Source organism: Carassius carassius, chromosome 34 (assembly GCF_963082965.1).
Source record: "Carassius carassius chromosome 34, fCarCar2.1, whole genome shotgun sequence".
Lineage (NCBI taxonomy): Eukaryota > Metazoa > Chordata > Actinopteri > Cypriniformes > Cyprinidae > Carassius > Carassius carassius.
Genome location: NC_081788.1, coordinates 8,855,106 through 8,879,483, shown reverse-complemented (window position 1 = coordinate 8,879,483; position 24,378 = coordinate 8,855,106). Strand labels below are relative to the sequence as shown.

Below are 24,378 nucleotides of genomic sequence, written 5' to 3'. Positions count from 1 at the left end.
CAAAGCATTGAGGACCTTGGACCATTTGGTCGATGTCTTAAAAGATAAATGCCTATTTAAAGATTCAAAATCAGCTCACCACATGAGCCTTGGTCACATAAAGACAACAGTATTACCAAGCATGTCATTGGCGACTGTTACTTTTTAGAGTCTAACTGAAATCATGAAAAGGACAAGTCAAGGGCAAGGACAAGTTGATTGACAAGTCAACAAACATCGGGAATGTGAAAACCCTTTGTTGTTGTTCGTTTTTGTGAGGGCACAAACAGGATTCAGACTAATTTCTGGAAACTGGTGCAGATGTATTCAGACCATCAGACAGTTTGCCACTGAAGGGGCCACTGCAGAAATCTTTACAATGAGATGAAGTCATTCACCGATCCAGATGTACCGATTGAAAACATAGTGGGGTTTGATGATGGGAAAAAACAATTCTGTCTCCAGCCACCTTAGAAATGATCTGCCAGGCATCACTGTGCAGCGGTGTGTGTGCCACTCTGTGCGAGTGAGGCATGCGAGCAGCCAGAGACATTAATGGATATTTCAAAACCGGTGCAAAATGTGCTGCACAGCTCCGAGAATTTAGCTGTCATTGAGCAAAGATGTGAAACCTGTGTCCGTCCAGTGGAATGCCCTCTGGCTTTTTTTTTCCACTAACCAATGGATGAAGGCCAGATTGACAACTGCAGAGAACGTTTTTTACTCCCTTGATGAGTCTCTTTGCTTGAACTACTATTTTCTAGATTCACATACCTTAAACAACATTTTGATGAAAAGGTAAAAAGGTGGTGATTACTTCACCCAAACATACACAGATCTCCTTCTCACCTTCATGGACAGAGATGTTCATATATATTTTAAAGATCCCTTTATCCTGGAAGACTTCCCCATGTGAACTTCAGTCGGCATTCACTACCCAAGTGTTTAATACTTGAATCAATATGCAAGCAAAGGCTGGACTACACTATGAATAGTCACCTCTAATGTGTACTGTTAAATATGACAGGTGTGAAGTGTGAATGTAGTGACTTGATGTGTACTTAACACTGTAATATAAATAAAACAACAACTGAATGAGTATGAAAAGACTTTATTTACCGAAAAGAAACCATCTTTTAGAACAGACCATTAAACATGGTGGAACTTTGAAGGAAAATCTCCCTTGTACACTTGCCTATAACAAACACTGACTGTTTATGTGAGAGAAAGGTAGAAATGGTAATACAGCCATGTCTCTTGCATTAAAACATTCTCATTTCCCCTCAGTGGGTATGATGGTCATATGAGAAGTTTTTATGTTATGTTTTGGTAGTATAGAACAGATGTTTAGCCATTAATACACTGCATGATTATTCTAACTACTCCTAAGTCTTTGCAAACCTTTGAGTGATGCCTCCAACCAGCTTTGCAACCAGAAAGAGGAGTGTTAATAATCAAGGTCAATTTGAAAGTTTATATTCTGGAATAAAAGTCTTCTATAATTAACTGTGCAGTCTGTAATTTACTGTGCAAAGCGTATTTAGTGTTGCCAGAATTCTTTGATTCTCCATGTGACACCTCTTTGCTCATATCTCTTCCAGATCCAATCAAACCAAGGCACAAAAGCAGGGCAACAATTTCCTATACCAGTCCAAAACAATCAATGTCTGGAGCAAAACTCTGATCTGTAGTTTGCTATTAATAATCATCTATCCTGTAATTGTAGTTGTAGTCCAGTGTACCTGTCTCTTCTGGTGGGGCTGTGTTCTCTTCAAAAATTTCCCCAAGAGGCCAAGGGTCATACCAGGGAGTTATACTCTCTGTGGTTGGCGGAACTGTAGTTGTGGTCGTCGTAGATGTGGTAGGTGGTGGTGTTGGTGTTGTGTTGCTGGCTAGAAGTCTCTGTTGCCTTAGGCGGCGGATTCTCATTAGCCGTAATTGACGAAGACGAGTCCTTCTCATGTCCCCACCATTACCATTAGAATTTGGGATTTGGTTACCGCTGTATGTGTAGCGCTGTCCACTTCCCCTGTTGCCACTGCTCAGCAATCGGATGGGTTTATTGCCATGGAGAGCCATGATCTGTTTGATGCGGTCCCAGTTAGATTTGTTGAGGTCAAAGTTGCACAAGGTAGCGCCTGGGTCGAACCCTACAACACATAGACGGGAGAAGGGGGCGTAGCCTTCTGCTCGGGCCGTTACACGGTACTCACCGGGATTTAGAAGTCGCCAGTAATCTCCAGATTCACCTAAGAGTAGAAGTCGTTTTTTAAAATTTGTCAGTACCCTAAAAACAGGACAATTTTCAGAAATAAAGAAAATCTCACCTGTTCTGATGTCATGGTTGACTCCCTCCACAGACACAGTGGCATTGGAAATAGGATTGCCTTCCTTATCCCTCACAACTCCTTTAATGCCCCGATGCACCTGGTAAAAGGACTGTGGTTAACGTATGGTTGCGCAGGGCAGTGTTGTAGTCGGACTGAAGTCAATCTCAAGCTCGATTCCTAATTTTTAGGAGCATTTGGACTTGGCAATGACTTTGACTCGAATAGTCATAGAAAATATGGTCTTGAACTTGATATGGACTTTAGTCTGAGTCTGTTTTTGTCCAGATTCAAGTTCATCAACTCTGATGCAGGATTCCTAAAATCTTACCTACAAGGGATTTATGGTTTCTAAACACTTGCAACTGATATCAGTAGCTCACCTGAGCCATGAAGGTCAGCAGGGCCTCTTTGTTGTGCTCCCACTCTCTTAAAAGTTCACTCTGATGAGGGAACTTATCACAGCCCAGGAAAATGGACAGCTCAAAACAGTTAGTGTGAAGGTAGCTGAAGTCATTCATACCTACAGTACATGAGAGGAAGGGACACAAATAGGTATTCAAATGAATATGAGTCTTTAGGGTGACAGTGTAGATTCAAATTGGTCTTACAGATCCTTCTAGATCAAGGGTGTCCAATTCTGCTTTTGGAAGACCACCTTCCTGCAGAATGTAGCTTCAACCCTTATTAAATAAACCTAAACCTGAGCTGAAAGCTAATTTCCATTTTCCAGATTTAACAATTTTTTCGTGGTACAGTATATCTTCCTCTTCATAATACCTTTTCTGATTCTAAGCCTTTATTCCATTTCAGTTGGAGAATACAGTATCAAAAGACATTTAGAAACACTATTAATTTTAATACACCTTTAAGCTAAGCTACTAAGATATTCACAGTGTATACTGCAGTCCACAGACTCACAGTGTCAAGGACAACAACATTTAATTGATTCAGAAAAGATTAATGTCTGTCTGGCTGAATGAGATTTTGGTGTGGTGTAGATTAGCATGTTGTTTACTTCTGGTATTAGAAAAATCCTTTGGACTCATAACATCAGACTTAACAACCAGATAAAACTTCCAGGCAGGACTGGGGAAGCTAATCTCAGCAGGAAGGTGGTCCACAGGAGCAGGATTGAACAATCCTCTTCTAAATTATCCACTTAATGGTCAATCACATGATTGTACAACACAAATCCCTAATGCTCACTTCCTGGGATGGGCTTCCACTTAGCACGGTTGACAATTCCCATTCCACCTGTTGGGTCATCAGTATGGCATCCTCCCTTATAAGTTTGAGTCATAGTGTGGTGAGTTGAGGCATAAGATATGGCTAGCCAGCGGAACAAAGATTCGTCCTCAATCAATCTGATCTCCTCTTCTGGTTCACCTTCTCCGTATCCCTCACTGTGTCCTTCCGAGTATCCTTCTTGGTAACCCTCATGGTATCCTTCAGAGTGACCCTCTTGATGGTATCTTTGGTTCTCATCATGGTACCTTTGGTTTTCATCATGGTACCCTTGGTTCTCATCATGATATCCTTGGCTCTCCTCATGATATCCTTGGTTTTGATGGTGATACCCATAACTTTCTTGATGGTACCCATAGTTCTCTTGATGATATGCATGGTTTTCATGAGGGCCACTGTAGCTCTCCTGATGGTATCCAATGTGAAGGTAAGGGTTGGCTTCTTCTTCTTCATCTTCCTCTTCCTCATACTGTCACTTATGTCTGTTTCCTCTAGGGTTTAGTCTTTTCTCCATCTCCTCCGACTCCTTGGTGAGCCGACGCATGTCGAAGGGGTATGTGACCAGTCTCTCGCCACCCTGCAGGTTGGCACCAAGCACAAATGGATGGCTCTCCATCCAGGAGATAAGGGCAAGAGTCTCCACTGCAACCTGAAGGGTAGAACATAAAGAATATTATACAGCAGTTGGTTTCTGTCCTATAATCTGATTAGCCAAGTTCAAGGCGTTCAAGATAAGAGTATGTGAGTGCTGCGTTCATTCATTAAATGTAAATAACACAGCATTATTTCCTTACTTACTGAGCCATTGCTTGAAAGGATACCCTCAGGGATGGGTACATGGTGATTTGATATCAATTTGGGCACCATGCCCTTATCCTCTGCATCCCAAAGAATGTTATTTAAGTCTGGAAAGTTCTGGAATATGTCATGGCCATCTTCAGTCCAGTGCCCTAATGTCCAGCTGCCCAACTCAGAGCCCTGTGAAACAAAGTTACAATGTGTATATTACTTCAATGAGATTCTCCTCCAACCCTGATCAAACTCGCCTACCTCTGATTTTCTAATGATCCTGAAGACAAAGACTAGCATGCTCGGGTGTGTTTGATTAGGGTTACAGCTAAACTCTGCAGGATAGTGGATCTCGTGGGCCAGATTTTAGAATCACTGCTATAAGCCATAATGGTTGAATTCCTAAAAAAAAAAAAATCTGGCGCTTCTAAAACATTGCTTTGTTAATTTTAGCAGTCCATCATGTCAAATTCAGGGCTATCTGTAATAAGCTATTTGGTGAGGACTTACTTCTTTACCAAACATGTAGTTGTTTACTAACTCAACTGGAGAATAACTTGAGCTCTTTCTGAATTATCTTAATATTACTAAATACTAATATTAGATATCAAAGATTTTTGGGAAATTAGTTTGAAAGCATTATTTTAGCAATTTCTGGCCACCTAGTAACATCACATATTTCACTTTTAACCTCTGTATACATTATAACGCACCTTTTCAAAAGCTTTCATATGGCCATCAGGATTAACTGATGGCACCAGGTGAATTCGTGTCTCATCAACAAGGAGGCGAACTCGAGGGTTGCCATCTTTATACTCTCTACACAGGTACTGCATAAGCATCAGGAGAAGCTCTCGTCCCAAAGCCTCATTACCATGATAACCTGCTGTGTACTTGAACTCTGGCTCTCCTGAGGAAAGATGGTATGTTCATGAAATGGATAATGAACATAATTACATTGCTTGTTTCAGTACCTGTAACCATACTGGAATAATAATACTGTGAATAAATTCTTCCATATTTAATCAGATGTTCCTCACCTGTTTCATGCATCCCAGGATTATCAGTAATCTCCATGGCATAAATTTCCAGACCTTTAAAGCTCTTGCCCAAACTGTAGAATCTGGTGATGTTTGGACACTCATCAGAGATGGATTTCATGAGCTGTGCCAAAAAGAAAAGTCACATTTGGAAGCGATTAGCACGCATTTAGCGCCCCAACCATTCCCAACTGGTTTGTGCTACAAATATCAGTTACACCTCAAATCTTTTGTTTTAGAAATCCCTGGCAGCCACCCACACTTTTCTTAACTGTAAACTCTAGTGTTTTTATTATATCTTTTTTCCATTCATGAACTTTTAAGACTCCGGGCATTGACACTCTCCCTTCACCTTCTCCATGTCGAGGTAATTGTGATGGGTGTAGTCGAAGTCATCTCGATGTGTCACTTCATTCTGACTCTGGTACTGGCTTAGAGGATCTGAGTAAAGAGCAAATGCAAAATATTCAGTAATACACCTAAACTATAAATGAAGAGGTATTTAAACAATGTCCAGACAGGCATATTAGTAATAGGAAATATTTTGTCATTGCACAATGCACAAACAAACAAATAAAAATAAAGACCACAACAGGTCCTGATTCTCTCACCTGGTACTGGGCATCCCAGAACCTCCATCCTCATACACATGGTGCCATTCCAGCTTTGTGGCAAGATGCGTATATAACGTGCCACTACCGGCTCCATAAACTGAGACAACACTGGGGTGTTTTTATCTGAGTTACCAAAGAATAACTGAAAGCAAAAAGAAAAAAAAAGAAACTGAATTGTTGAAATTACAATGTATTAATAAAAAGTGCTGCACTTTAAACCTGGCTTATTGTTACACATGCATAGAAACAATTTTCTCTCAGAATGAGTCACAAACAACTAGTAACACATTGAATGGCATTTTGAAGTAGGAGAAAGTACAAAACATTTTATTGTAGTGTACTCCAGTAATGTTGTTTTATTCAAAAACGTAAAAAGTACCGAACAGCTAAAAGACCCCATTGACTTTCCCTTATATGTAAAAAATATGATGGGAACCATCAACTGTCTGGTTACCTACAGTACATTCTTCAAGATATCTTCTTTTGTGTTCAACTGAAAGAAACATGCAGTTTTGGAACAATTTAAGGGTGAGTTATGTTATGACAGATTTTCATTTTTGGGTGAACTCTTTTTAAGCACCACAGAAAGATTTAGCAACCAAAAGAAGAAGAGAAAATGATGACAATCTGGCAGCCTACCCATTCAGCATATCCATCATGAAGGACAGTCCACTCTCTGCTGTCATTACTAAACGCCACATAGTAAGAAGACACATAGTCACTCCTGAAACAACAAAACAAAATTACAAGGACTATAGATGTAGACTTTATATATACTGTGCGAGGGCTACAATGTTTCTAATGTTTGTCTTACTCTAAGGGGTCATCTCGACCCTGAGTGATAATGCCAGTGAACTCTGTTAGTGTGCGAGCATCCAGTTCAATCCAGTTGACTTTCTCTTCAGGGTTAGCACACCATGCCCCACCATTCATATCATCTTCATCCCCAGACGCCTGTGAGATGAACCAGTTAAACACCTCATCACATTTAGTTCCCAGTAATGAATTTTCAGAGTGACTATCTGCATATGTTTGTACCTGAATATTGAGACGAGCTCTGTGTGAGCCATAGCGATGTTGATAAACAGAGGAAGTCAGCAGCTGGTCATTCTCTATGCGGTGAGACTCCATACCCAGAGGAGGACAAACTGATACACATCACACACCAGAGATTTTTTTTTAATAATATTATGGACAAGTACAGAGTGAAATTAGTTTATCTGTGCTTTCTCACTAAGCACTGTCCTACACTTTCTGAAGGTATCACATTAACTACATTTATGTCCTTTTATTTATATATTTGTATTGATGTTCTCAGTCATTCATCCTTTTTTTCATTATAATTGAATATAGTAGCACTTTTTATACATTTTTATTTATTTTAAAACTGACAACAATATGTACGTATGGTAATGTATAAATGTCTGCAGGTACATATACAGATCTATCTCAATAAATTAGAATTTCATGGAAAGTAAATTTCAGAAATACAAATCAAATTGTGAAATCTGTGTATTAAATAAATTCAATGCACACAGACTGAAGTAGTGTAAGTCTTTGGTTCTTTTAATTGTGATTATTTTGGCTAACATTTAACAAAAACCCACCAATTCTCAACCAATTATATTATGGTGACATGCCAATCAGCTAATCAACTCAAAACACCTGCCAAGGTTTCCTGAGCCTTCAAAATGGTCTCTCAGTTTGGTTCACTAGGCTTCACATTCATGGGGAAGACTGCTGATCTGACAGTTGTCCAGAAGACAATCAGTGACCCCCTTTACAAGGAGGGTAAGCCACAAACATTCATTGGCAAAGAAGCTGGCTGTTCACAGAGTGCTGTATCCAAGCATGTTAACAGAAAGTTGAGTGGAAGGAAAAAGTGTGGAAGAAAAAGATGCACAACCACTCGATTGAACCGCAGCCTTAAGAGGATTTCAAGAATTTGAGTGAACTTCACAAGGAATGGACTGAGGCTTTTTTTTGAAAACCAAAGTAACTTCACCCGTTTACCAAGAAATTTTGGAGCACTTTATGCTTCCTTCTGCTGACCAGCTTTTTGAAGATGCTGATTTCATTTTCATTTTCCATACTGCCAATTTATTGGTCTTATGAAGTATTCTAATTTGTTGAGATTGGTGGGATTTGATTGAATTGGTGGGTTTTTGTTTAATGTGAGCCAAAATCATCACAATTAAAAGAACCAAAGACTTATAAAACTACTGAATTTATTTAATACACGAGTTTCACAATTTGAGTTGAACTACTGAAATAAATTAACTTTTCCACAGCATTCTAATTTGAGATGCACCTGTAAATTTATATTAGTTTTAACTAGCAAGGTAAATGGAAACAATATAGACAGACTGTGCACAAATTCTTGTGTCATCAAGAAACAACAACTATAATGGAACTTAACATATTTAACTTGTATCATACAACTTATATTTAACTTAACTTTTAACTTCAAAACAATATGTTCAGCCACTTGTCTTAATTCCGAGTAATTTTCCTGAAGCATGAAGGACTATATCCATGCATGCGTTTCATGAGCAAGGAAGACATTTGGAATTTCCTTTGAAAAGAACCAGCCGTGGAATTGGAGCAGGTTTTGGCAGGATTCGGCATCTGTAATGACTTAAAAACAGCTAAAGTATTACAAAATGTTCTCAAAAAAGGTCTCATATTCTCTTGAACCTAATGAAGGCTTCATCAAGATATCACTATTTCAGTTACGTTTGTTAGCATTAATTATGTTAGTGTTAATTAATCTAAGACAGGTTTTGCTTTAAGGAACATATTTGTTTGGTAAGATCTGCAGCAAGAACTGAGAGCTGGGAGAGCTTCAGTATTACATCACTTGAGTGCTCTTATATAAGTTTGTTGCATGTTAGTGTTTTATAAAAGAATAGTGTATTGTATTTATTGCTCTATGTTATCTATTAAGTGATGGATCCCATCTTTCTGCATGCCTAAACCGAGCCCCCACCACTCACTTTTAGGCTCTCTGTAAACACGTGGTGGAGGTCTGTCAATCCTGGGTTCCCTCTCCCTCTCCTCCTCGTCCTCATGCCTCCTCTCTTCTCTTTCTGAGGAGACAAATTATTTGAGAAAACAAAGTTCTCCACTGATGCTATGGATTCATTAGCATGAAATATAAAGATTAATCTCTTAACTTCCTTGTAATTAAAGGGATAGTTCACCCAAAAATAAACTAGAATGAGTTTGCAAAAACCAGCATCATAGTACCATATATGCCAGTATTTTGTCTTGTTTCTAGTCAGCGTGATTGTCAGGCCTGAATGAAAGTGAGTTCTGACTGAGTAACTTGTAGATCTGTGTTCAAACCACATACTGTTTCAGATGATTCAGTCTAATTTGGTGAACTGGTTCATTCACTAAAAAGAACCGGTTCAAATGAAATGATTCATTCGCGAACAGGACATCACTGTACAGTAGACTGTTTGTCTCTGTATTACTGGTAATAATGTTGTAAATAAGGCTCAGTTTCTTGCACAGACCGATCATTTCGCTTCATAAGACCTCAATTTATCGCCAGGAGTCATGTGTATAAATTTTGTTTTCTTTGATATGCTTTTTTTTTCCTCAAAGATGGGCAGCCACTGACTTGCATTTTTTACATTGAAGAGCACCAGAGCAACCCTCGACATATATATCATAGAAACATACATGAATTTGACACCAAATATCTTGATCGTACAGTAGATTTTTGCAATGCTTTTGGTAAATGTTATACTGTTCACAATCCTCTGGAAAGTTCTGGAGCTCCATTTCCATTCATCTTTACAATCCAGGGAGGATGTGATATAGATCTGTGCCCTGTAAATCTGAATTTTATTGTTCTTAAAATACTCAAAGACCAGTCATTGTAACATCCTTACCATAAGTATATTCGCAAATCAAAGATAATGTCCTTTAAACAAGTTAGCATCAGTTTTTGCTTTTTAAGCAAGTAGCAAGCCCTTGTAGTGTAATTCTAAAACTGTCAGACTTCAGGTCATGGTTTACATGTCTTTTTGCTGTAAAATTATTATTTACTTTTAGTAAATGTAAGAATAAAAATGTAAAAAATTATTAGTAATGTTTTTTAAGCTTGAACATGTACTGTGCTAAAATGAAGCAACTTTGGTTTACTGGATTATCAATACATCATTTTTTAGAAAAACCATGTTTAAAAAACAAACAAACTTTGAATTATTCACAGTATCACTACCATTTCCTTTTTCTTTTGACTCATTTTTACAAATTTAGGGATGACACATGTTTATTTTTAGTAGTAATGCCAAAGATGCTGTTGATAGAGCTTAACTTTTGTTGAACCTGGAACTTTCTTAATTTCTTTCTCAGCTCGCTTTCTAATTTCTTAAAGTCCTGTTCTTTAATATCCTGCATATCAAAATTGTCCTAATTCCTGCTCCACTGCCTTAGGTCAGTGCAAAGGATATTGTTCAGTCTGTCAGGAACCAAAACTGAAAACAGAGCTCATGGGAACAAGGTCCGTTCTCTGTTGTTAATGAATGCTTGTCATTCAGTAATTTCCCACAAAGTCTATAATCAAGTGTAACAGATTGTGGGGCAGCTGGAAGACAAAACAGAGGTTCATGCTAACAGTGTTATTTAAATAATTTGTATTACAGAGAGTTCAGAGAGTCCTGTTGAGCACTGTTGGCAATGCGCATTAATGTTTTTCATCAGTAAGGTATTTTTTCAGTTCAGCTCAAGACAAACCAAACAAAAGGAAAGAACTGATATAAAAGAACAAAAGAAAGTACATGATCTTACTTGTGAATTGTATGTCCTAGTATCCGATTGAGACCAATGATAGTCTAATACACTTACTGGAATGAATACATTCCTATGCTATTGTTGTGGAAGACTGAATAGTAGTGACTGTATGGTCCTGTAAATTGTACTGTTGTTCTGAACATCAGCACAGCTGTGAGTGCCTGCAGTTTAGTGTCTACATTACAACAGTACAACAGCATTCATTATATTAACTGACAAATGACAATATATGAGGATAAAAACACTGGGTTACACTTTATTTTGATAGTCCACTTTAGACATTCTACTAGCAGTAAGTAACTTTGCAACTACATGTCAACTAGCAGTTAGTAGAGTATTAGTAGACTGTCTGCTTAATATCTTCTAACACTTTCTTTGTCAACTTATTGTCAACTTATACTAAGCCTTAACCTACCCCTAACAGTCTACTCTGAGAGTAAGTAGACATGTAGTTGCAAATTTCTGAGATTTAGTTGATATGTAGTTGACATGTAGTTACAAAGTTACTTATACTCAGTAGAATGTCTAAAGTGGACTATCGAAATAAAGTGTAACCAAACACTGTACCTTTTTCCTCTTGCTCTTTTCTTTCTCTCCCTCTTTCCCTCTCCTCTTCCAGGTTCTTTTCTGTTGACAAAACAGAAACCGAGGGTGTTACTGAACGCATTAAATAACAGTTCAGTGTCACACACTAAGTACAGCAGGTTTCACAAGTCTGAGACCACTGAATCAGAAAAAAAATTAAAACAAAGTTACATATTACAATGCATAAGAAATAATCCATATTCCGAGCTTTTAGGTCACTAATCAGATAAGCAAGTTTTTGTTTTGGAAACAAAACATACATATTTTATTCATTAAAGCAAAAGAGGACAAACAAAATACTAAATTCAAAATATCTGAGGCAATATGAACTGAAAGTCTTATTTGCAACTGAAGTGGATTAGATTAAAATTGAATCAGATGATCAAATCAAAATGGTTCCTGACACACTTGTCCCTTAGTGGTTTGCCAGATTTCCATTTTATAGCCTAATAAAAACAGGCTCTGCCTGCAAAATCAGAAACCGGTGACATTTTTTGGTTTTACTCCAGGACATAGTTTTGTTACAATTTTTTTTATTTATTAATCCAAGATAGGTGCTCCATGCACCAAATATAATTTTACCTCTTAAAACTTGATAACATGGGCAAAAAGCGTTTTTATACATGCATATTATTTTTACAGTAAGGTATAAGTTAACATTAGTTAATTCATCAGCTAATATTAGCTAAGAATGAGCAATACATTAGTTACAATACAGTCATGGCCAAAAATATCGGCACCCTTAGGGTGGTGGGGGGAAATATGGTTATGAAGTAAATGTTTTCTCAAATACATGTTGGACACCCATCGAAATTCTTATGAGTAAAATATCTCTGAAGTATATTCCCATTCATATTCACAATTTTGAGCACTCCAGGGTGATTATGAACATGAAATTATCCAGCCATGGATAAAAGAAATATAAATAGGAGAGAAAACAAAGCCAAAAATCCCTTAATCATCCATCACAATGAGAAAAAACTAAGAATATATTTCTGATGTGCAGCAAAAGATAATTGAGCTTCACAAATTAGTGAATTAGTGAAGTGGCTTTAAGAAAAGAGCTAGAGCAGTGAAAATTCCCATTTCCACCATCAGGGCAATAACTAAGGGGTTCCAATCAACATAAAATATTATGAAACTGCCTGGAAGAGGACGTGTGTCTATATCGTCCTAATGCACGGTGAGGAGAGTTTGAGTGGACAAAGACTCTTCAAGAATCTCAGCTGGAGAACAGCAGAAAATAGTTGAGTCTCGGGGTCAGAAAACCGTAAAAAATTGTCAAACAGCACTTACATCACCATGTGTTGTTTGGGAGGGTTTCAAGAAAAATTCTCCTAGCTCATCCAAAAACAATCCCAATCATATTCAGTTATCAGACAAGACAGGAACTTCAAATGGGACTGGCTTCTATGCTCAGATGAAACACAAAAATGAGCTTTTTAGCAGCAAACACTCAAGATGGGTTTGGTGAACACAGGGATAAAAAGTACCCCATGTGTACAATGAAATATACAGCTGTATTTTTGATGTTGTGGGCCTATATTTCTGCTGGAGGTCTTGGACATCTTGTTTGGACACATGGCATCATGGATTCGATCAAATACCAACAGATTAAAAAAATCAAAAAGTGACTGGAAATTTTGTAATGGGCCATGTTTGGATCTTTCAACTGTACAATAACCCAAACACAAACCTCGAAATCAACAAAGAAATGGGTCACTGAGCCTGAACCAAGTTTCTGCTATAGCCATTCCAGTCCTCTGACCTGAACCCTGTAGACAAGGATTGTGGAGAACTGAAGAGAAGAAGCTGTGAATCTGAAGGATCTGGAGTGATTCTGGATGAAGGAAGGGTCTCTGATCTCTTGTCAGGTGTTCTCTAACCTCATCAGGCATTATAGGAGAAATCTCAGAGCTGTTAAACTGGCAAACTGAGGTTTCAAAAAGCATTGAATAAATCGGTGCCATTAATTGTGGCCAATGTGTATTAAAGAAAAACATTTATTTCATAATGATATTTCCCCCCATTTTAATTTCTTATTATCCAATGAAAGGTTAGATTTTTGTGATTTGTTTTTAAATAAAAGATCAAATGGATTAACAATGCAGAGTTTACCAAGGGTGCTGAAATATTTGGCCATGACTGTATTTATTGATCTTTGTTAATGTTAGTTAATAGTACAACTATTCATTGTTAGTTAATATTAGCTCAAATCCATTAAATAAAACTAACAAATACAACTTTCGATTTGAATAATGCATTAGTAAACATTCAAATTAATATTAACTAAGATTAGTAAATGCATTATTAGCATTTATCAATGACTAATATTAACAACCCTACTGTAATGTGTTACTGTTTTTTTTTTTTTTTTTTCTTATTTTGGAGTAAGATTCAGTTGGGGAGGAGATATACTACAGACAATAGGAAAATATTTCCACTTATAATTTTTATCTAATGTCAACAACATTAAATGTTCAGCTTGACATCAAGCAGCACCTCTGCGTGTCTGAAAGTGTTTATTTGAGTGCAGAAATGGCAGGTCACACTGTCTGTACTCCTATTAAGACGAGAGCGAGGCCAACACCTCTGTTTTCTTTTCAAAATAGAGTATCAAAGCAGTTTGTACCATGTCCATATTCATATTCTTCATACCAGTTGTTTTCAAATGGAGGGACGGTGGGCTCCTCTGTGACAGAAAATAAAATAAATGCAGGTTAAATTTGGGAGTTTTACTGACAGTACAGTAGAAAAACTTTAATGTTTGCTAAATGTCTGTCGCTGCTGAACTGCTTTCTTTTGTAAGAACCACACTAGACATTGTGGATTTTAAATAGTGTGAAAACGAGATGTTGGATGAGATGGGTGTATACTGTGGTAAAAGTTTTATTTGTTTCACACGCAAATTTATAGGGTGCTGAAATCCACTCTTCTGTAATGTAAAATATAACAGTAAAACAACTCTGAGACAGCAGAAGCCTACTAACCCAACTGTTAAACCTACTTTTTTGTCTGTTCTAAACATGTTTTAGAGCTATAGTCACAATTACATAATGTAAACAATGTCATTTTAAAACATAGTAGCAGTCTGCAGTAATAGTGAAACAAAGAAGTAGCACAAGAACATTGAATTAATCATAATTTATTATCACAGTTTTTAGAAGGAATGATCAGTTTACCTGTGGTAGTGTAATGCCAGTCATTGTCAGTAGAGCTGATCTCTTTACCATCAGGAAAAGGCATGTTTTCTGCCACCTCATCTGTTGCCAAAAAAGGTTTATAGCTGAAAAATCGGTCTTTTTTGACTGTTTGGTAACTAACTTTAATTACTGGAAGACTCACATCTGGCATCCCAGTAATCATCCTCATCATCAGGTGGACGGCCAGCGATCACAGAGGTTGTAGGTGTGGGTTCATCCACCTTCCAATAATCATCGTCTGACAGTAAATTAAAGGAAATGTTAAACATGATGAACAGAAGTGGTATTTGTGTACACAGACATGAGTGATGTTCTGCTTACATGAGTCAGGATAAGGTGGGGAATACTCGTCCGTGTCAGGAGGAAAGTCTGTTGGAAATCCTGTGGTTTTCTCAATTGGAGGGTTTGTAGGCTTTGCCGCTGTTGTTGACTTTGTAGGAAATTCTGTGGATACCAAACAGTCTTTGTAAGTGCAAGTCGATTCTTCCAGTTCGTCTTATTCCAGACGTGGCATGTTCTCCAAGGTTGTTTAAAAATGATTCAGCAGAAGCTACAAGTCCGTTCATTTTCTTTTTCTTTTTCAATGGATGAATAGCTGAATTCCAGGTGAAGAACTACACTACCCATAATTCCTGGAGAGCGATCCACCAATCAGAGAAGCTGCTTTTACCATACAAACATAAATTGCGAATACCTATATCAAACAATTTAATATGTATATGTTTCACAATGCTTCATTTGATGAGTTAAATCATTTGTAAAGCAATGTCATTTGATATACCGTTTTGCTTCAAATCAGACTGTGCAATGCTATGATTTATCTCTGAGCTGGTTGGTTTGGTTAGGTCTGGTAGTTTTTATGAAGAATGTTTTGAAATCCCCATGGAGAAAACAAGTGGGAAAATCACTTATAGAGAACCAAGGCGGTCAATGTTCTGCTCCAATCTGCACCAAAAATACACAGATCTAAAACACTGAGTTTTTTTATGAGAAGGGCTTTTCTAACCTACATCCCAGTACTGGTCTGGTTCAGGGTCATAAAACTCCTCGTCATACACAAAGGTCACAGAGGTTGTGGGAGCCTCAGTGGTGGTGGTGGTGATCGTGGTGGTCTCCTCCCTGTTCTTCTTGCCTTTCTTCTTCCCACCCTTCTCTCCTTTGTTCTTCTTCTCGCCCTTGGGTTTCTTGGTGGGCTTGGGAGCTTTGGGCTTCTTGGTGGGCTTTGGCTCTTTCTGTCGTTTTCCTCTTCCCTCCCTCTCTGTTTCTCGACGCATTCTCTTTGCTTAAATAACACAGAGAAAATCAGCGTAAATAACAGCATAAGTCTTTATAATCAGTGATTATGTCCCCTACTGGATGCAACAAATTCTTTGTTTGTAATGGGTTTTATTGTGCCAAGAGACGGCATCACAGTATGATTAGGGACGTAACTTTTCCATCACACGCTTGAGGTATTCAGCCAATCACAACACACTGGCCAATCAGCGAACACCTTGCTTTTCAGAACAATTAACTTTGTAAAAATTTAATTGATGTGGAAAATGTTTTTTGAACCTTAAACCGCATAAAACACATTGCATTACACCAAATACACAACATAATGTTCTTTTTAGCAACGTCATATGACCCATTTAAGAGTTTTTTTTTATGCAAGCATGTAAAAATTAGCTTCAACATTTTTCAGAGATGTAAGTTCCAGGGCGTAAATTATAGTGGATTTGACACTCACTGTGAACAATACCGCAAATGGAGTGATACAACGAAACAGTTGAAGTTACGATTTCACTTCAATATCTCACTCCTGGAAAAGGCTCTCAGAAAAGCCAATCAGATTCAAGGACCAGAAAGAACTATTGTGTATATATATATATATATATATATATATATATATACAGTACAGACCAAAAGTTTGGAAACATTACTATTTTTAAATGTTTTTGAAAGACGTTTCTTCTGCTCATCAAGCCTGCATTTATTTGATCAAAAATAAAGAAAAAAACAGTAATATTGTGAAATATTATTACAACTTAAAATAATAGTTTTCTATTTGAATATACTTAAAAAAAATAATTTATTCCTGTGATGCAAAGCTGAATTTTCAGCATCATTACTCCAGCCTTCAGTGTCACATGTAACATCCAGTCCATCACATGATCCTTTAGAAATCATTCTAATATTCTGATTTATTATGAGTGTTGGAAACAGTTCTGCTGTTTGATGAATAAAAGGTTAAAAAGAACTGCATTTATAACAAAAAACACATTCCTAATAATATATTTTAATAATATATTTTCTTTACTAGCACTTTTTATCAATTTAACACATCCTTGCTGAATAAAAGTATTGATTTTATTTTTAAAAAAAGAAAGAAAAAAAATGACTGACCCCAAATTATTGACCAGTAGTGTATATTGTTATTACAAAATATTTATATTTTAAAAACATAGCTGCTGCTGCTTCTTTTTTTTTATACTTTTTATTCATCAAAGTATCCTAAAAAAGTATCACATGTTCTGAAAAAATATTAAGCAGCAAAACTGTTTCCAACTTTGATAATGAATCATCATATTAGAATGATTTCTAAAGGATCATGTGATAATGATCCTAAAAATTCAGCTTTGCATCACAGAAATAAATGATAATTTAAAGTATAATAAATTTAAAAACAATTATTTTTTAATTGTAATAATATATCACAATATTATATTTTTTTCTGTATTTTTGATCAAATAAATGCAGGCTTGATGAGCAGAAGAAACTTCTTTCAAAAACATTAAAAATAGTAATGTTTCCAAACTTTTGGTCTGTACTGTATATCATTCAGTTCACTTATATTGACTCTACATACTGTATATTGATTAAGTAAAAACATTCTCCAGGAATACTGAAAGTCTTATTTGGAAGTACTTTTCCCCCACTAGTTTAAGCTTTCTTTCAGTTTTTACTGTGAGTTAAACCTCTCTCATGTTAAAAATGAATGTTCCAAGATGGGGTTTTTGTTTCCTTAAGAACCTCTAAAGAACAGTTCATAAAAGAATGTGAATAATCTTAAGAGGAAATCATTGAAGAAAACCCTTTTTTAAGAGATTTTAAAGATTGAAGAGCTAAAAAAAAAAAAAAAAAAAAAATTTAAATACAGCCTGTCATGTCTGTTTTGTTTGAATCTGTCATGACCAAAATCTTGCTAGGCTTAATTGATTTGAGCTGCTTCATCAACTGCAAGAAGTTTCGGGAAACCATACCAAGAAACTAGCTATTGCTTAAAAGCCTAGTTTTTTCCACAGCAACACTGGCTCCCTCAGTCAACCCACACTTTTTTGACGCTTGTAACAGGAAGGTACAAAGAGAAAGGAATGTATCTGTGTCTACCAGGATGTCTGGCTACACTTTGATAATTCCCTCCAAACTTCCAACACATTGTTCCGGACGACTCACTAATTCAAGCATCATTCAAACGGACCATCTAGTAACTTCTGCTCCAGGTTTTGAAATGAGAAAAAAAAATCTAAATAATACAAGATATATTACAATGACCTATATGACTCTATACAGTTAGATTACACTTTTTTATTATAATTATAAACAATACAATAAAGGCCCAGAATATTTGAACATCCATTAAAAACTTTGTTAGTGATTCATTTTGTGTGTTCAGATCAGAATCAGAATCAGAATCAGATTTGCTCATATCATGTAAGCTGACACTGAAGGGAAGGTTTTGAGAAAGAGCCGTTGAACAGTGTTGGGTAAGTTACTCTGAAAATGTAATCAAATGACTTATTACTGATTACTCATTTTAAAAGTATTCACGTTACTGTTCTGATTACTTTATTTCAAAAGTAATTAGTAATTAGTTACGGTACATAACTAGTTACATTACTTTTTTTTCCTCTATGAAATTTATGAAATCCAAGCATACACGCTCCCAATAAATATGTGTTATTAAAGCATCAACATTCACAGAACACTGTTATTTTTAACTAAAGCAAGCAGCTGCTGCATGCATGGTTTGGCAGAATTCAAGCAAAGAGTGCTGCATTTAAAATCTCTAAATTACAACTCAGTTCATCGCAATCTCACAAATCTCTGTTATAACAAAATAAATATATGCATAATTAATATTTCATAATGTCTACAATTCCTGTGTTTATAATGAGAGGATTCATCAGCATGCAAGGTTCAGCATTGGCAAACACGTGTTATAGCCTAAATAGAAACTCTGCATACACTTGCGCCTGCTAATCGTTTATATTTTATATTTGTTCATGTTGCTTTTGTGCAATAGATGAATAACAATTTATTTGTTTTAGATATTTTATTTTATGATATTTCTATTTTACTGGAGTCCCGTGAATCATTTTATTCTCCTGAATCCCGCACACACATGAGTCTCTGCACTCACCTATCAAGTTAGCTAAACGTCAGCTAAATGAATACATGCAATAGCAAAGTCCATAGTTCAGTATTTTAATAGTTGCTGAAATAAAAAATAAAAAAACCTGAATCCAGGTTGTTAAATGGATCATAAAAATGCAGACTGAACTTAATTTCTTTTCATAATATTTATGATGATAATATTAATGTTAATACTTACAAAAGATGTTCAGCTTGGCCGTAGCTTGTGATTCTGTGTCCCAGTTTCTGGCCACACATTTGTATATCCCAGCATTGTTTAAATTGGCATTGAAAACAATGAGAGTGGACAAGGAATTTCCACGACTGCGCACAACGAGATTGTCATGTTTTGTTAGAATCTTCTCACCATCAGGAGAAAACCAGGTGATCTCTTCTGCACCCCCATCAACTAAGAAAGAATAGAGAAAAAGTATTGAACTGAATTAGCATCTGAGCTAGTTCAACAACAAGCACATATCAAACCACTGCCAAATATATATTTATTGTTTAGTATTATTATTCAATCTCTTGCCATTCCAAACTCCTATGACTTTCTTTCTTCAATGGAAACACAATAATTTTTGGATGAATTTTCCATTCTTTTCAAAATACTTTTGCACTATATTCCAAGCCATTTGACAGCTTTGCATGAAGAACAGACTGAAATGTATATTTTCATTCAGTTAAAATGTCCCTCATGCACTCAAATAAAATACTGTATGGTGCCATTAATGTCAATGAAATTTAGTCTCAAATGTGGCATTGTAACATATTTGACTTTTGTACTCCAATTCAGAGCTTTATTGGCTAGTTCCAATCCAATTCCTTTCAGTTTGAATATTTTGGAAAGAGTAGACAGGATCTTCTCCAAAAATTCACCTTTTGTTGTCAATTGAAGAAAGTCATATGGGTTTGGAACAACATGAAGTTGAGTAAATGATAACAGAACTATTATTTTATGGTTAAACTGGCTTCTCACCTTTGCATAACAATAGTTTGTTTTGTCCAACATGAACCTTTGCATAGAGTGGGATTATCTTCACTTGCAGAAGATCTAGAGAAACATAATCAATTATTTTTGGCTCTTCATTTCCACATTATTTCACACTGTTGACTCATATTTAATTGAAGCTCACAGACTGTCCCATTTAGAGTTCATAGCCTCATTTGTTGACACAGACGCTCTGGCTCTTGAAACTAATCCTGTCATGTCTCCAAAGGGCAGTTTCATCCATACTGGGAAAGTTTTAAGCAACATTCTTGCCAGTTGCTGTGAAGTCATTACCCCCACAGAGATAGTCCACAAAGCCAGTCCTCGGGAGTAATCTGGCAAAAGTTTACTTATCTGCCAGTCAACACTGGCTTGAAATGGTGACGGGGCTTCAAAACAGGAGAAGTAAGCTTCAACAGATTTCCTCTGCTCAGGGAGTAGGAAGCAATGAACACTGTGTCAATAGGACCACAGTTCATGCACGGAGCTCACTTCTAATGAACTGATTATCTGAATTAGGTGTTAACAAAGAGAGACATGCCAAATGTTTCTCCAATAACAAATACAGACATGGTTTTATGTTTTTGCGGCGTGGCGCGATGCAACGCAACACGTAAAAACACAGTATGAGTCATTATAATTCGTAAATATGTCTCCACTGGATGCAACAAATGGCTCATTTGTAATGGGTTTTATTGGTTTTTTCTTGTCGCGCTGGTGTTCTGCATCACAGTATGATTAGGGGGCGTAACATTTTTGTCACACACTTTTGGCATTCAGCCAATCACAATGCACTGGATAGCTGGCCAATCAGAGCACATCTCACTTTTCAGAACGATGCGTTTCAGAAAGGCAAGGCATAGAGGAGAAACAATATTGTAAAGTATGTGGAAAATAAAGTTTTTTTTTTGTGTTTTTTTTTACCTTAAACCACAAACACATTTCATTATACCAAATACACAAAATAATGTTTTTTAGCAACATCATAAGATCCCTTTAAGTCCTAAAAGGCAACCAAAAGTCTATTACTCTCCCACTAAGGATGAAACCTTTATGACAATTTTGTGAAATGCTGCTCACTACTTAGGGAGTGACCAATAACATTATAGATATTTCTGTCTAAGACAGGGTGCCCAACCCTGCTCCTGGCGATCGACTGTCCTGCAAAGTTTGGCTCCAACCCTAATCAAACACACCTGGGATATTGGGATGGTTCCTCTGTTTTTCTCATTACTTTTATTTTTGTATTTTACTGATCTGTCCAGTTTGTCAGAGTGAGTCTGCTTCCCTGCATTAAATGGAAATGCTGTGTTACTGAATACCAAAAGCCAGCCATTAACTATATTTTCCAAACCTCAGCCACAGCGCTGCTATTTACTCTTAAATTAACTCCTTAATCCAAGTTGCAAGTGTAATGAAGCTATGACGTTCTTCCAATTTCTACAGTACTGGTTTTTCAGCTTCTCCATTCGTCACATCGTGTCAGCTACATATTCATTTGTACTGGTGGTCTGCAGTGGTTTTCTTCCTCAGTGAGTTGGCTTCTTAGACTTGGCTTCTCCAAGCACAGGTGCAAGTGTTGAGTATGGATCTGCCACTGTCAACAAGAGCTTTGCACATGTAATTGCAAAAACTCTGGTGTCCTTCAAGAAGAATCCCTGTCTTTGTTAAGGTACCAGTTTAAATGTGCTGTAAACTGTGGAAAATATAACCTGTCAACATTAATACAGTGTGCTGCTGGAAAACTGCATCTTAAGTTATAAGTGCTTTTGTTCCAAATCACAGAAAATTCATCCTTGGTAACCCTTATGTTCTTTTGAGACTGATTTCACAGATTTTTTTACATAAGGGGTCCCAATTACCTCTTTTACCTAATTAGACCCCAGTAGACAGATATTATTGAAGATTTCCGGGATCATTACAAGTTATTATCAGACTGACAATGCTTATCCACTGGGCTGTAAAAAGCTGTCATTACATACCAAAATATAGCCAGAACAAAAGCAAGCTTGCAAGCATAATGAAGCCATGACATTCTTTTGAAACACAAGGATGAAAGTCTGTCACTAGTATTTCAGCCTCTTCATTCATCACACCATGTCAGCTAAATATTCAGTTGTACAGTCATTCAGCAGCATTTTTCTTCCTCAATAAGTTGGCTTCCTAAACGTGGGTCCTCCAAACACAGGTGCAAGTACATTTTTCAACAGGGTTAAAAAGAACATGACAGACAACAGCTATTTTGTCAGTTATACCTGCTTCAGTTGTTGCCCTTCTGTCCTCCACATGTTGCTCTGGGGCTGTGTGGCTGATCTCTGAGCTGCTGTGGTCTGTCAGTCCGTTTACAGTCCAGACACGCACCAGCAGCGACAGACAGAGAACTGAGAGTGCTGTCTGGTCCCTCCGTCCAGGCATGGTACCTTATTCACTGCTGCAGACAGAAGAGGTTCTCCACAGACAGTACTTCTCTGAGGAGAGAAGTGAGAGGGAGTGCTGGAGAGGGAGAGAGAGAATGTGTGTGAGAGAGAGACACAAGGGTGTGAGCAGAAGGGGAGGGGGAAAGAAACACGAGGATCTACGGAGGAGTGTAAAAACAGACTTGAAGAGTGGGGGTGGTAGAAAGAAAGAAAGAATAATACAGAGCAGAACCGTTTTATTGTAAAGTTTATTGCAAAGAGCCAACTCTAAAAACCATATATGGAGTCAAGGTACTGTAAAGAACCATTTAAGATCCATTTATGAGTTTTACTAGGTGATGAGAACATTATGCAGTAGCTGTATAAACACAGAATCATTCAATAAAGAAGACTTGACAGGTGTGGCAAGAAACCAACTGCCATATATAGATATATGCTAAAGGCAGAGGCTGAAAATACACAGGATTGTGTCATGTAATATTTATATTCAGCACTGGGATTTCAATGTTACATTAAAGAATTCAAGCTTTCAATTGGTTAGGCAACTTAAAATAATCACAAGTTTGGGTCAAAGGGCATTTTTGAACTAGTGTTCCTGTAGCTCAACTGGTAAAGCGCAAGGTTGGGGGTTCGATATATATATATATATATATATATATATATATATATATATATATATATATATATATATATATATATATCATACATAATATAACAGTTTCTGTGAGGATATATGCATTCCTACCAGGACTCAACTAAATTACAACAATGACAAACCGTGGTTCACTGCAAAACTCAGACAGCTCCGTCAGGCCAAAGAAGATACTTACAGGAAGGGGGACAATGTCCTGTATAAATAGGCTAAATACACACTGGAAAAGGAGATCAAAGTGGCAAAATAAGGACTCAGTTCACTTCGAACGACTCTGCATCAGTGTGGAAAAGTCTAAAGGAGATCACCAATTACAAGACACCACCCCCCAGCACTGTGGAGAATCAACGACTGGCAGACGATCTGAACGAGTTTTACTGCAGGTTTGAAAGAACACCCATCACCTGCCCTGAATGCCTCTCCACACATTCATTCACACCATTCACAACTCCTGCAACCCATCCTGAACACCTCTCCAATCAACCGCTCTCACCATTCACAACTCCTGCAACCCACCCTGAATGCCTCTCCAAACAACCGTTCACACCATTCACAACTCCTGTATGCCGCCCTGACAACCTCTCCAATCAAGCGCTCTCACCATTCACACCTCCTGCATCCCCCCTTTCCCCCACACCTGCAATTCAGATAAGCGAGGATGTGGTGCGCCAGGTCTTCCGGAAGCAGAAAAGGAAAAAAGCACCAGGCCCAGATTGTGTTACACCAGCCTGTCTGAAATCCTGTGCTGACCAGCTGGCCCCCATCTTCACAAAGATCTTCAACAGATCGCTGGAGCTGTGCGAAGTCCCTGCATGCTTCAAACGCTCCACCATCATCCCCATCCCAAAGAAATCCAAAATTACAGGACTAAATGACTACAGGCCTGTGGCTCTAACGTCTGTGGTCATGAAGTCATTTGAAAAACTGGTGCTGGCCCACCTGAAAGACATCACTGGACACTTGCTAGATCCTCTTCAGTTTGCCTACAGAGCAAACAGGTCTGTGGACGATGCAGTAAACATTGGACTGCATTATGTTCTGCAACACCTAGACAGACCAGGGACTTATGTGAGGATCCTGTTTGTGGACTTCAGCTCGGCCTTTAACACGATCATCCCAAACCTCCTCTTGCCCAAACTAACTCAGCTCTCCGTGCCCACCTCCGTCTGTCAGTGGATCAACAGCTTCCTGACAGACAGGCAGCAGCTAGTGAGGCTGGGAAAATACACATCCAGCACCCGTACAATCAGCACCGGAGCTCCCCAGGGCTGCGTTCTCTCCCCACTGCTCTTCTCCCTGTACACTAACGATTGCACATCTAAGGACCCCTCT

The 24,378-nt window shown here is 37.5% G+C and overlaps 1 protein-coding gene across 1 annotated transcript; it reads right to left on the bottom strand.

Moving 5' to 3' along the window:
- Positions 1-1,074: 1,074 nt before the first annotated feature.
- On the bottom strand, positions 1,075-22,485 carry LOC132115435 (adipocyte enhancer-binding protein 1-like). The gene is made up of 22 exons (XM_059523912.1): positions 22,233-22,485; positions 19,966-20,040; positions 19,186-19,395; positions 15,598-15,873; positions 14,913-15,035; positions 14,734-14,829; positions 14,571-14,651; positions 14,021-14,080; positions 11,371-11,430; positions 8,994-9,086; positions 7,036-7,145; positions 6,812-6,951; positions 6,637-6,721; positions 5,995-6,139; positions 5,736-5,824; positions 5,384-5,507; positions 5,057-5,253; positions 4,353-4,532; positions 3,516-4,203; positions 2,690-2,829; positions 2,307-2,406; positions 1,075-2,228 (listed from the first exon to the last, which is right to left on the bottom strand). Exons 1-19 carry the CDS (start codon positions 22,390-22,392, stop codon positions 4,027-4,029), a joined length of 2,481 nt encoding a protein of 826 aa, XP_059379895.1. The 5' UTR covers positions 22,393-22,485; the 3' UTR covers positions 1,075-2,228; positions 2,307-2,406; positions 2,690-2,829; positions 3,516-4,026.
- Positions 22,486-24,378: the final 1,893 nt, after the last annotated feature.